This window comes from Myotis yumanensis, unplaced genomic scaffold (assembly GCF_028538775.1).
Source record: "Myotis yumanensis isolate MYYU_CA2020_CCGP unplaced genomic scaffold, mMyoYum1.0.hap1 SCAF_17, whole genome shotgun sequence".
NCBI classification, from domain to species: domain Eukaryota; kingdom Metazoa; phylum Chordata; class Mammalia; order Chiroptera; family Vespertilionidae; genus Myotis; species Myotis yumanensis.
Genome location: NW_027223768.1, coordinates 107,290 through 119,402, shown reverse-complemented (window position 1 = coordinate 119,402; position 12,113 = coordinate 107,290). Strand labels below are relative to the sequence as shown.

General features: G+C 45.7%; 1 protein-coding gene across 1 annotated transcript; it reads left to right on the top strand.

Moving 5' to 3' along the window:
• Nucleotides 1–566: 566 nt before the first annotated feature.
• LOC138996110 (putative olfactory receptor 2W6) lies at nt 567–1,514 on the top strand. The gene has a single exon (XM_070397073.1). It carries the CDS (start codon nt 576–578, stop codon nt 1,512–1,514), a length of 939 nt encoding a protein of 312 aa, XP_070253174.1. The 5' UTR covers nt 567–575.
• Nucleotides 1,515–12,113: the final 10,599 nt, after the last annotated feature.

The window sequence follows — 12,113 nt, the reverse complement described above, 5'->3', positions numbered from 1 at the left end:
TAGAACGAGATCTCAGCCAACAGCAAGCTGGGTTCTCTGACGCGGGGACACAGCCACCCGTCCTATCCATGGGTTACATGTGACTAGAAGATTTGGTGCTTCCTCATTATAAACAGAAAAGAAAAAGTAGACAATTTGGAGTGTTCATTTCTGGCAATCTGAAAAGAATGCTGCAGCCCGAGCTGGTTTGGCTCAGTGGATAGAGCATCAGTCTGTGGACTGAAGGGTCCTGGGTTCGATGCCAGTCACAGGCACATGCCTGGGTTGTGGGCTGGATCCCCAGCAGGGGGCGTGCCGGAGGCAGCCAATTAATGGTTCTCTCTCATCACTGATGTTTCTATCTCCCTCTCTGACATCTTTAAAAGAACGATGCAAGGGGTTGGTGAACAATCAGCCAGGAGCCTGAAGAACTCCCGGGCACTGTCCTCCTCGGGCCAAGCAGGAGCGACGCAGGAGCGATGCTGGCTGACGGGTGGGCACCCAGCATCTCGCCCGCCCTCCGTGTGGAGGGAGCATCGCCACGCTTTTCACAGGTGCGCGCCTTTCTCACAACAGGTGGCCTGTGGTCCCCGGTGATGGAGAAGGACAACGGAAGTGCTCCTGAGGGCTTCGTCCTGGTGGGCTTCTCGGACCGTCCCCGCCTGGAGCTGGTCCTCTTCGCGGTCGTCCTCGCGTTTTACCTGCTGACGCTTCTCGGGAACGCGACCATCATCGCGCTGTCGGCGCTGGACCCCCGGCTGCACACGCCCATGTACTTCTTCCTGGCCAACCTCTCCTTCCTGGACCTGTGCTTCACCGCCGGCTCCGTCCCGCAGATGCTCTACAACCTGCGCGGCCCCGACAAGACCATCAGCTCCCTGGGCTGCGCCGCGCAGCTCTTCTTCGTGCTGGCGCTGGGCGGGGTGGAGTGCGTCCTCCTGGCCGTCATGGCCTACGACCGCCGCGCGGCCGTGTGCCAGCCCCTGCGCTACGCCGTCCTCCTGCGCCCGCGCCGCTGCGGGGAGCTGGCGGCCCTGGCCTGGCTCAGCGGCTTTGGCAATTCTCTCATCATGACGCCCCAGACCTTGGTGCTGCCCCGCTGCGGGCGCCGGCGGGTGGACCACTTTCTCTGCGAGATGCCGGCGCTGATCGGCATGGCCTGCGTGGACACCACGGCGCTGGAGGCGCTGGCGTTCGCGCTGGCCATCTTCGTCGTCCTGGCCCCTCTCACCCTCATCCTCGTCTCCTACGGGCACATCGCGCGCGCCGTGCGCAGGATCACGTCTGCGGCCGGGAGGCAGAAGGCCTTGCACACCTGCAGCGCCCACCTGACCGTGGTCTCGCTCTTCTACGGCACCATCATCTACATGTACCTCCAGCCGGCCAACACGTCCTCCCAGGACCAGGGAAAGTTCCTGACTCTTTTCTACACCATCGTCACGCCCAGCGTGAACCCCCTCATCTACACACTGAGGAACAGAGATGTCAAGGAGGCCATGAAGAGGGTGCTCGGGAAGGGGGGTGCAGACACATAGTCAAAAGTGGCCCAATGTGCGTTCTCTGTTGACGAGTCTCCGTGCCTGCGTTAGACCGAGCGCATCGCCTGTGACCACACACTGCCTGTTAGGGGCACGTACTCTGACATTACGGCTGAGAGACACCTAATGAGACGGAAGGCAAGGGGCTGGCTGGGTGGAGACGATGCAATGTTCCTAAGCGGACAATCACTGGTGTTCCTCTCAGGTCCCTCTACGACAGCCTTCCTCGCTGGGAACGCTCCCATCCCGGACCCAGCCGTGAGCTCTGCTTGCAAAAATGCCTGGTGCCGTGAATGCAGAAACTGGCATGTGGTGCCTATGCCAGCTTCCATGACAACGATGTATACTGAGTCGTCCTCAGGTATCTGAAAAGAAAGCACTTAGAAGTAGGGAAGTACTTATTCTCTCTAGAAAGTTCAATTATATTTTTTTAATAAGTGCCAAATGCCTCAAGAAGAGGCAAAACAAATTGTTCAATTATCTATCACTCAGTGCCTCCAACACCAGTACCCAGATCCCTAATGTGGGTCATGCAGACTTTGAGTAATTTATGTAGCTGAGTTTCATGACATTTATGTTTGACTTTCTGAGGCACTAGAGAATAAAGAAGAAAGGATGCAAAGAAAGACCATAAGGTATTTGCTTCAAATAAAAGGAAAAATTTCTTGCTTATAGTCAATACTTCATACTTCATTTATGACAGAAGAAAACTAAGGGGTTGTCTTAAAATTTTTGAAGATTGTTCATCTCTGCTTTACCATCCATGTCCAGGATGATCTTGGACAGAGGCCGAGAAGAAGCAGATGGACTCGGGAGCTGCTGGCATCTTCATGATTGGGTGATGTTGGCCTCTTCACGTTCACATGAGTGACTGCAGCCCCTCCCCAGTCGTGACGGAAATTTAGGAGTATTGCCACCATTATCATTAGGAACTGGATAAAAGATAGACTTAGCAATTTCTCAGTTAAACTCCCTCAAAAATTTTAAGAAAGTTCCGGTCAAACTGGAGTCCTCAGAAAAAAAACAAAAGCAAATACCTAATAAATTGTTTTCCAAATATATCGTTTTCACATATAATGTACATATTTTCCTATTCTGAGCAGTAATTCTTACACTTTGTTCAGATAGAATAGGATTGTATTGTAGATTAGTTAGGGCTTGTGAGAATGGCTTTGTGGTTTAGTTCTGATTATAGAAAATATTTTGTTATTTCCCCCCAAATGCAGTTGAATCTTCCTACTTCATACGCTCAGTAAGAGGCAGCCCGGGGCCGTGGTGGTGTTTGTTAAGGGCCTGATGAATGCAGCTAGTCTCCAGAATGTGGAGCCTCGTTGCTTAGCATGTCCCATATCTTCTACTGAAAAACAAGGTACAGCACGTATCCTACGGGCACAAAAAGATGCGGCACATTTCTAAATAAACAAAAATCCTCTTAGAACCAATCTCTAGTAAACAATGGTTATCACAATTTTTAAAATCTCACCTGTATGTTCTTTAGATATTACTTTAGAATCAATAATATTATCTCCCCCTTGCCCCCACAAGTGCTAAGTTGTATTGTACTGTCTCTAAAAAACACAGAGCCCTTATGATAGGTTATAGGCAATAATGACTTTCAGAGTCAGATATTAAGGGTAAAATGGTCATTGTGTCCTTAAGGACATTATGATGGCCCAGCGTCACCTTCCACTTAATTTATAAAGTTTACTTAGTTTACTCACTTAGGCACAAAGTAGGAAAAATCAAATATATTCCAACCTTTCTGCCATTTCATGGGGATGACAGAATACCCTCCATAGTAAAAACAAACAAACAAACAAAAAACCAGAAGCATTTTGTTTTGTCCTGTATGCATACATTCTTCCTCTCACTGACCCTTGCTTCATCCTTACAGACTGGCCTTTACATAGATGGAGGTTTAGGTAAAAATGAACATCAGGATTCCGCCTGCTGTGTACAATCACATATCTTTTAGCCATGGTGCTCAAACTTCCTCCAAGAGAAAGAAATATTACATATATGCTCACGTGTGATTTCATGCTTCCTGTGATTGTAAATGAAGAGCTTTGAGAAGGGAGCTCAATCAATGCTTATTAAACTGATTATTAGCTCATTTTCCATCTTGTTGTCTTGATGGGTCGTGTAAGACAACCTTAATCTATTGTATATCTTGTCTAGGTTCACGTTTTTCCTCATCCACTCATTCAGCAAATATATATTGTGCCAGACACTGTTTTGGGTCCTGGAACAAAACACACAGAGAAAATATCCCCACAGCATTGAGTTTGCATTTAGTGGGTAAGAGAAACAACAGGGTGACAGAAAAAAGGAACTCGTGATAGTATGTTCATAAGTGCTGTGAAGGTAAGTGTCATGGACAGGTGCTGGGAAGTAGGGAGGGCTGCGGTTTTAAGTGCAGAAGAGCTTGGAAATATGTTCAAGCAAAGACCTGCTGGAGGTAAGGAGGCAGGTAGAGTGGATTTTCCGGGGGCGGGAGGGGGGGGGGGAGTGAGGGCTCCCGGCAGAGGGAGCAGCCAGCACAATATTTAGGTCCGGAAGGTGAGGAGGCACCAGAAAAGGATTGAACCGTGTCCACAGATTTGGAGGGAAATCAAGGGTTATACTGGAAGGAAAGAAAGAAAGTGTTTCCAGAAGGAATGAATGATCAACTGTCCGAAGGCTGCTAATAGTCCAGTGAGATTTGCACAGAAAACTGACCAGGAGATTCAGGAACATGGGTCTCATTCGCAAACCAGCAAAGAGCGGCGTCTGCACCTGAGAGGGTGAATTCCCACCTGAGTGAACACAGGAAACAAGACATAGATGGGTCTGAAATGGAGGCAGTGAGTAACATAAACCTGCCTCAGAGCCTAACTATAAAGAGAAGCACTTCAAATTCACCCTTTTGCAAAGCAAATTGTTCCACTAAAATAATTTCAAAAGCTTTGTAACTAAAATAAATGTTATGCAAAGTTGTTGTTAAAATTTTGTTGCATGTATATAGTAATAAACATAATATACTTTATTAACATCAGAAATACTTATTTACTTATAATCTCCCTTACAGTGGTTCTCCCACCACCGCTTGTGGCAATTTCATGTACATATTCATAAAGTGATTGTGACAATCTACAGGAGTAATAGTTCGTACAGAATGATTAATAACATCTGTTAAACATTCATGGTTTGAAGGATCTGCCCCAATATTTCCCACCTGTTATGAATTCCACACAGTCTAATTGTTGGCAATATGGGAAAATGAAATCAACAGACGGAAAGGGAATGTGTTGGCCACTGAATTTTTGAGTTCTGACACCAATTCACCATGCACAGCCAATGAATGTCCAGAGTTATTGTTAAGCTGGTGTCGTAACTTTTGGGATCTTGAGGGCCAGAGTTAAGTACTAGAATGGACTGGTGATGTTTTCAGGTGCTGTCTGTATATTTAATTTTACTGCCCTACCAAAGACCAAGGAAGCAAATATAATGTGTCAAGTACAGTAGAGAGGCAACTGTCAAAATTGTGTATATGCAGCATTATTAGTGATGTTTTTAATGTAATTTAAAAATTTGTGTAAGTACATCCTAGGCCATAAATTTCTATATGTGAATGTATTTTAGAGATTTTTAGAGATATATTTTATTACATGTGAGGTATATGCAGATCCAGTTTTGTAGAATTATGAGATACATATTTAAAATAATCTCTCTCCCTCTGTCTACACCACTTTCTTATTCTTTTCCTAAAAAATATATGTTTTTATTGATTTAAGAGAGAAAGGAAGGGAGAGAGAGGGAAACATTGATGAGTCAATTGGCTGCCTCATGCACACCCCCTATTGGGGACAGAGCCAGCAACCTGGGCATGTGCCCTGACCCGGATTCCAGCCAGCAACCTCTTGGGGCGTGGGAAGATGCTCAAACAACCGAGCCGGACCCGCCAGGGCTCTTTCTTGTTCTTTTTTATTGCTCTCTGTTTTTTTCCTCATCCCCACTTTCTCTGACATAGGCAATGTATATTCTTGTAGTACTTTTGAATTTTAATAAACTCACTCTGAAGCAGACCTTTTATACCTATAATTGATGCAAACACAAGGGCCATTATTTTATTTTTCATAGTAAATAGCAATGATATTACTTCTCTGTAATAATGTGGAACTAAATTGGTACAAGATATGTCCATTTCAACCACTACAACATCTATTCAAATAGTTGCATGTGAAACCCATGTCTTTTGACATGACATGTCCCTCTAACTTTTCTTCTAGATGCCTTTTGAAGTGCTAAAGGCTTGGTCTTGAAATGTGTGCTAACAAAGGCTGAAACAGACAATGGAAGTTCTGGGTTTCTCTGATGAGGCCTCACCTGGAGCTAGTCCTCTCTGGTTCTTTAATCCTCTATATCTTCACTCTGCTGGGAAACACACCATCACCACATTGTCCTTCCTGGGCCCACACCTTCACACCCGAATGTCCTTGTTCCGCTCCAGCTGTTTTCCAGATCCCTGCTCCACTGCCAGCATCGCCCCCCTGCTCCGGGAAACCTCGGTGAACAGGCAGATCTGTCTCCTGTGGTGGCTGTGGGTCCAGCTGCGATCTCTCCAAGGCTGGGACCTGCAGAAACCATGCTCTCAGGAGCTGTGGCATGACCGCGGCATCGCTGTTCGAGGCCTCTGATCCCTGTGCCCTCTTGGCTTCTGCTTCACGGCTCTCGGGCTTTGCTAACTCTTTATTGCAAAGAGCACTCACCTTTCTATCTTTCACTTGATCACAGCAGTGATTGTCACCCACTTTCATCTCACAAAGACCACATGTGGCTGCATCTCGTCCCTCCAGCATGAAAATCGCGGTGGCCAGTGACGTGATTCCCAGAGCCCATGAGTCTGCGTTTGTGAAGTGGGACCCCATTGCTCCAGGGCTCCCCCCAGCTGCCCGGTTTTCTGACCCACGTTCATGTAACCACACAATTACATCGATTACTCCATTATTTCCTCAGACTCTCTGGACTTTATTTGGTAGAAAATAAATAACTTTGCCTCTTTCACAGAGTGACGTTTAATTAAAGAAAACACATGGTTGTGTTTTTTTTAAAATCAAAGCAGCGAGTACATTTGTAGAACTGACCCAAATCACAATTTGGCTGATAAAATCTAGCACAGTGTCCACTAGGCATTTGTAAAGTAAACTTCATGCTAATTCTGTGGGCTTGAGGAGGAATACAGGGGCCAAACAGGGGGCGAGGGGCTGGCAATCTGAGTCTGTGCCCGTGACCCGTGTCCTAGGGCACATTCTGGTCAGCCTGTAATGAAGTCACTGCCCCTTCCTTAGGCAACAGTCTACTTTCCTGGTGCTCCCAGTTTGCAGGGGCCACGGGCCAGGCATTTAGATGCAATCTCACTTCCCCATTCTAACGGACTCAGGAGGGGCTGTGAAACCCACCACAAAAGCCTGGTAGTTAGGAAACAGATAGGAAACAAAGAAATTTAGGAATATATATAAGGAGTAATCTCACTGTGTAGGGGGTTCAGGCTTTGGATCTTCGAATCCCCTGAGCTAGCATTGCTGCTTTAAATAAAGGGTTTTTTCCTGAACCTCTGAGTACTTGTCGTGTTTTCTGGTCACCTGGTAAATTCTGCAACAGGCTCAAATGGAACCTGTAAACACAGTACTACCAAAAGCATTTTTACACAAACTACTAGGTTTTTTTAAATTAAGCTAAGACAATGTAATGGAGCACATAAGTTTGGAAGGAAGAGCAAGTAGAACAGTACTTTGTTTTTTACTTTTAAATAGTTTGCAGTTCTTTATATTTACATAAAATTAATTAATGTAAATAACTAAGAAGAACATGCAGGATATTGATTCATCCCCCACCCCCTCTCGTTTTCTAAGTAAAAAGAAAACAGAGTCTGTCCATCAGTTCATTGGATAATTGACCTATCTGCCCTGACAGTTAGGTTCCAAGGATGAGAAAGGATGGATGGAATTATAGTCGGATAAACTGAGGAATGAGGAATGCTTGGACCTATTGACAAAATCAGTTTTTCTTAGGGCCATTTCTGCTTTCTGGTAAAATTGAACTATGGTGCCCTAACCGGTTGGCTCAGTGGATAGAGCATTGGCCTGCGGACTCAAGGGTCCCAGGTTCGATTCTGGTCAAGGGCATGTACCTTGGTTGTGGGCACATCCCCAGTGGGGAGTGTGCAGGAGGCAGCTGATCGATGTTTCTAACTCTCTATGCCTCTCCCTTCCTCTCTGTAAAAAATCAATAAAATATATATTTTTAAAAAATTGAACTATGGCTACACTGACTCATTGATTCCCTCTGGGTAATTGTGGGGAGTCTTAAGAGATTGTGGATGATGTAGTCAGTGAGTAATATTTACAACTAAGGTGGCAGAAGAGCAATTTCCAACTTTTGCAGCTCTTTAGGGAAGTTGGAAGAACAAAACCGTAGAGATCTCATTAGAATTATGATTAGCAAGGAGCTCAGCTTGTCTTCTCCATGTCCACAGGGGAACTCGCCCAGAGAAGATGGAGCTCATTAACCTCTTCTCTGCAGGTTTCAGCGATTAAAAGTTCCTAAAGCGTTTCATTATCACTCATAAAGTGGAGCAATCTCCAGGGTTATCTGTCTCAGAGGAAGACCTTGATTAAGGGCTGATTGCCTTGGGAGCGAGGGGTGTGGGCACCAGGCACTCAGCCTCAGAGCCGCTCAACAGCCCTGGGGTTCCCCCAGCAATATCTTCTGCACCATCAAATCCCAACTTTCCAAACATCCCTGGAACGCCATCCCTCCCTTCAGGATGGCATCTTACCCAGCAGGGGCCTTGCTGAGCATGGAGAAGAGCTGGTCTCTCCCAGGGTCACTCGTTTTTATTCTCTTGTGTTTGTTAGTGGCTCCTTGTTTCCACTCCACGATGTTTTCATGTCCCATCAGTATTGTGTTCACTGCCCTGCTGCTTGCAAAGTGTTCATACATAGGTAATCAATAGTTGTTGACAATATCAGTTAATGTATAGAGTACAGTAAATAGGCTCTGGGAAGACTCACTACCCTTTTCAAAGGACATTTTGAAACAAAAATAGGGATAAGTCATTTTTGATGGAGCAAATTCTGAGAGCAAAAGTATTGACTTCATATGGACAATGAAATGGTGACTATACCTTATTTATTCTTCATGTATCTCTACCATTAGTACACATTTCGTAGTTTTTGACCACTATGTATATGTGGGTTAAAAATAAACAAAATGGAGAAATATAAATGTATCGAAACAGGTGATATATAATAAAATTGACTTTTATTATATCGATCAGCTGCCTCCTGCAACAGACTCACATATACTGTTGTTGCAGAATTTACCAGGAGACTGAAAAATACACAGGAGTACCTGGAGATACAGGAAAAACCCATTTATTTCCAGATGTGCTAGTACCGTGGTTCAGGGGAGCCTGTTTCCAAGTCCTGAGCAAGCCAATATGGAGGAAGCTTTCTCTTTATACCCCTTGGTTTCTTTGTCCCCCAAATATGGATCAGACTTCCAGACCTTTTGCGGGCTCTGCAAAAAGCCCCGTGTGTTTGGATGGGGGATTTGAGACCACACCCTAAGCCTGTGCTGATAACCCCTCTGGGGGTTGTGTATGGTTCATGGTTTATGGCCTCTGTAAAATGTGAGTATTTAGGTAAATAGGTCTTGCAAGTCCAGATAAGTAAGGAAGAGGCAGTGACTTGATTATAGGCTAACAGGAATGTGCATTAGGGATACTGGTTAACTAGGTAGAGTCAGGCTGCTAGCAACCCTCCCCCCCCCCCCCCAAAAAGTCTTATTTTTCTCATCTCTGTGTCTGGTAAATTTCATGCATATGGAAACCTTCTCCCACATATACTCAAGAGATAACCAGAATGTTATGTCTGCTTTACTTGTAATAGAAGAGAATTGGAAGGCACCTAAATGGATATCAGTAAGAGCCCTGATTAGTGCCCTGTGGTCTGTTCATGCAAAGGTATATATTACAGTACAGAAAAGGCCTAAATGGATAAATCTCAAATGACATAAAGTGTGAAGAAAGTTTTGCATCGGTTGGAGTGATTTTGCAGGGAGTTGTGAGCCCTGTGAACAATTTAAACTTTGCAACGATCGCAGTGGAGGGCTTGGGCAGAAGTGAGTCCCTGCTCTGGTTTAAACTGGGATGTGCCACTAACAGACTTACACTTTTGTGCCAGCCTTCTCACTGGCACGTGGGAATCAATGTGAGGGGAACAGGCTTGAGGCTAAGAGAGAAATTAGGAAATCATTGTAGTAACTTGGGTGAGCCATGGCAATGGAAGTAAAAACAAATTTAAAAAATATCGAGATAATGAGGAGGATAGACCCACAGAGTATTTATCCCGTGCAAACAATGAGGAAAAGGACTGCCTCACGGGTGATGCTTAAACTTCTGACGTGACCAACTGAATCCTCTTCATAATCCCAACCCCTAACATCTGTCAAGCAACAACTTTTATTTTTCCAGCTGACTTACTCTTTACCATCCAACCTCTCCCACCCATTGAGTTTACCACTTTTTCTTACTCACCACAATCCTATCCTTCCTTTTCTCCTTAGCCAACATTTGCAATATCACAACTTGTCAACCCTGTACCACTCCTAATGCAGCTGAATAAGACTGGAGAAAACTCAGTTTCATTTAAAATATACGCCCACATACCTCAAGTGAACTCTTAGTGTTGCTAGGCAATTGTATTACACTTCCTTAACCCTTGCCTTTCCACTTTCATGAATAACTATTTCACCTCTTCTTCTAGTTCCTTAGATCACCCACACCTCCTTGCTCACTGTCACTCTCAGCTGATAAACTTTATGCCCCAATTTACTGAGAAAACGGAAGCAATCATGAAACACTTAGGGAGTACTTGTGATGTGCATGAAAGCCTGCTGTGCATTTTCACAAATTCCATATTATTTAATGTGTTGAAAGAAAATGATAGTAAGAGAGAATTAGGAAAAGCAGGATAGAATATTCCAGTTAACATGATAAACAAATACTAAGATAAATAGGCCGTGAATAGTTATCCTAATTAAAGAAATTAAATTGCAGCATGAAATTAAATAAATCCTTCTGAGACTTTTAGTAGTTTGCATATTCCATTGCTTTAATATACTTGAAGTGTTAATAAGATTGTGATTCCTAGGGGGGGAAAAAGATTGTGATCCCTTCTTCTTATTTCACAGTGAAAAGAAGCATCAGAAAGAACAAACTCCTGCCCTGCTACTGCGGCTCAGGGGCTGAGCGTCAACCTATGAATCAGGAGGTCACGGTTCAATTCCCGGTCAGGGCAAAGGCCCAGGTTACAGACTCCATCCCAAGTAGGGGCTGTGCAGGAGAATCAATTAATGATTCTCATCATTGATGTTTCTGTCTCCCTCTCCCTTCCTCTCTGAAATCAGTACAAATATCCTATATAATAAAGAGGTAATATGCAAATGGACTCTCATGCCCTTGCACAAGATAGCCGGCCCCATGTGGTCAAAGATGGCTGCCACAAGATGGCCGGCAGGGGAGGGCAGTTGTGGGGGACCAGGCCTGCAGTGGAGGGCAGTTGTGGGTGATCAGGCCAGCAGGGGAGGGCAGTTGGAGGGGGACCAGGCTTATAGGGGAGGGCAGTTTGGGGCAACCAGGCCTGCAGGGGAGGGCAGTTGTGGGGGACCAGGCCTGCAGGGGAGGGCAGTTAGGGGCAACAAGGCCTGCAGGGGAGGGCAATTGGGGGTGACTGGGCCAGCAGGGGAGGGAAGTTAGGGGCAACCAGGCAAACAGGGGAGGGCATTTAGGAGCGATCAGGCCTGCAGGGGAGGGCAGTTGGGGACAATTGGGCCAGCAGGAGAGCAGCTAGGTGTCAATCAGGCTGGCAGGGGAGTGGTTAGGGCAGGGGTGGGCAAACTTTTTGACTCGAGGGCCACAATGGGTTCTTAAACTGGACCGGAGGGCCGGAACAAAAGCATGGATGGAGTGTTTGTGTGAACTAATATAAATTCAAAGTAAACATCATTACATAAAAGGGTACGGTCTTTTTTTTTTTTTAGTTTTATTCATTTCAAATGGGCCGGATCCGGCCCGCGGGCCGTAGTTTGCCTACGGCTGGGTTAGGGGGTGATCAGGCTGGCAGGCAGAAGCAGGTAGGGGCAATCAGGCAGGCAGGCAGGCAGGCAGGCAAGCGCTTGGGAGCCAGCAGTCCCAGATTTAGGCAAACCGGCATTCAGACATCCCTTGAGGGGTCCCAGATTGGAGAGGGTGCAGGCTGGGCTGAGGGACACTCCCCACCCGTGCACAAATTTTGTGCACTGGGCCTCTAGTATTAAAGAAAGAAAAGAAAGAACAAGCTGCCTTCGAAGTCCCTGACCGCCAGCCTCTGCGCTCACATCCTCACGTTCTGTTGCTATGAACTCTTGCACTGAACCATCCCTCGTGGACTGAATACTTTTTCTTTTCAGCTCCTCCCTTTCTTGTTTCTTTTCTGCACTTTCATTTTACTGCTGGAGCATTCCCTTCCCTCCAGTCTATAAGCAAGTCCTTTCTCGTATGTCAAAGATCATTGT

Excerpts from the sequence above, each read along its gene's own strand:
- LOC138996110 (XM_070397073.1), top strand. The coding sequence starts at position 576 with ATGGAGAAGGACAACGGAAGTGCTCCTGAGGGCTTCGTCCTGGTGGGC.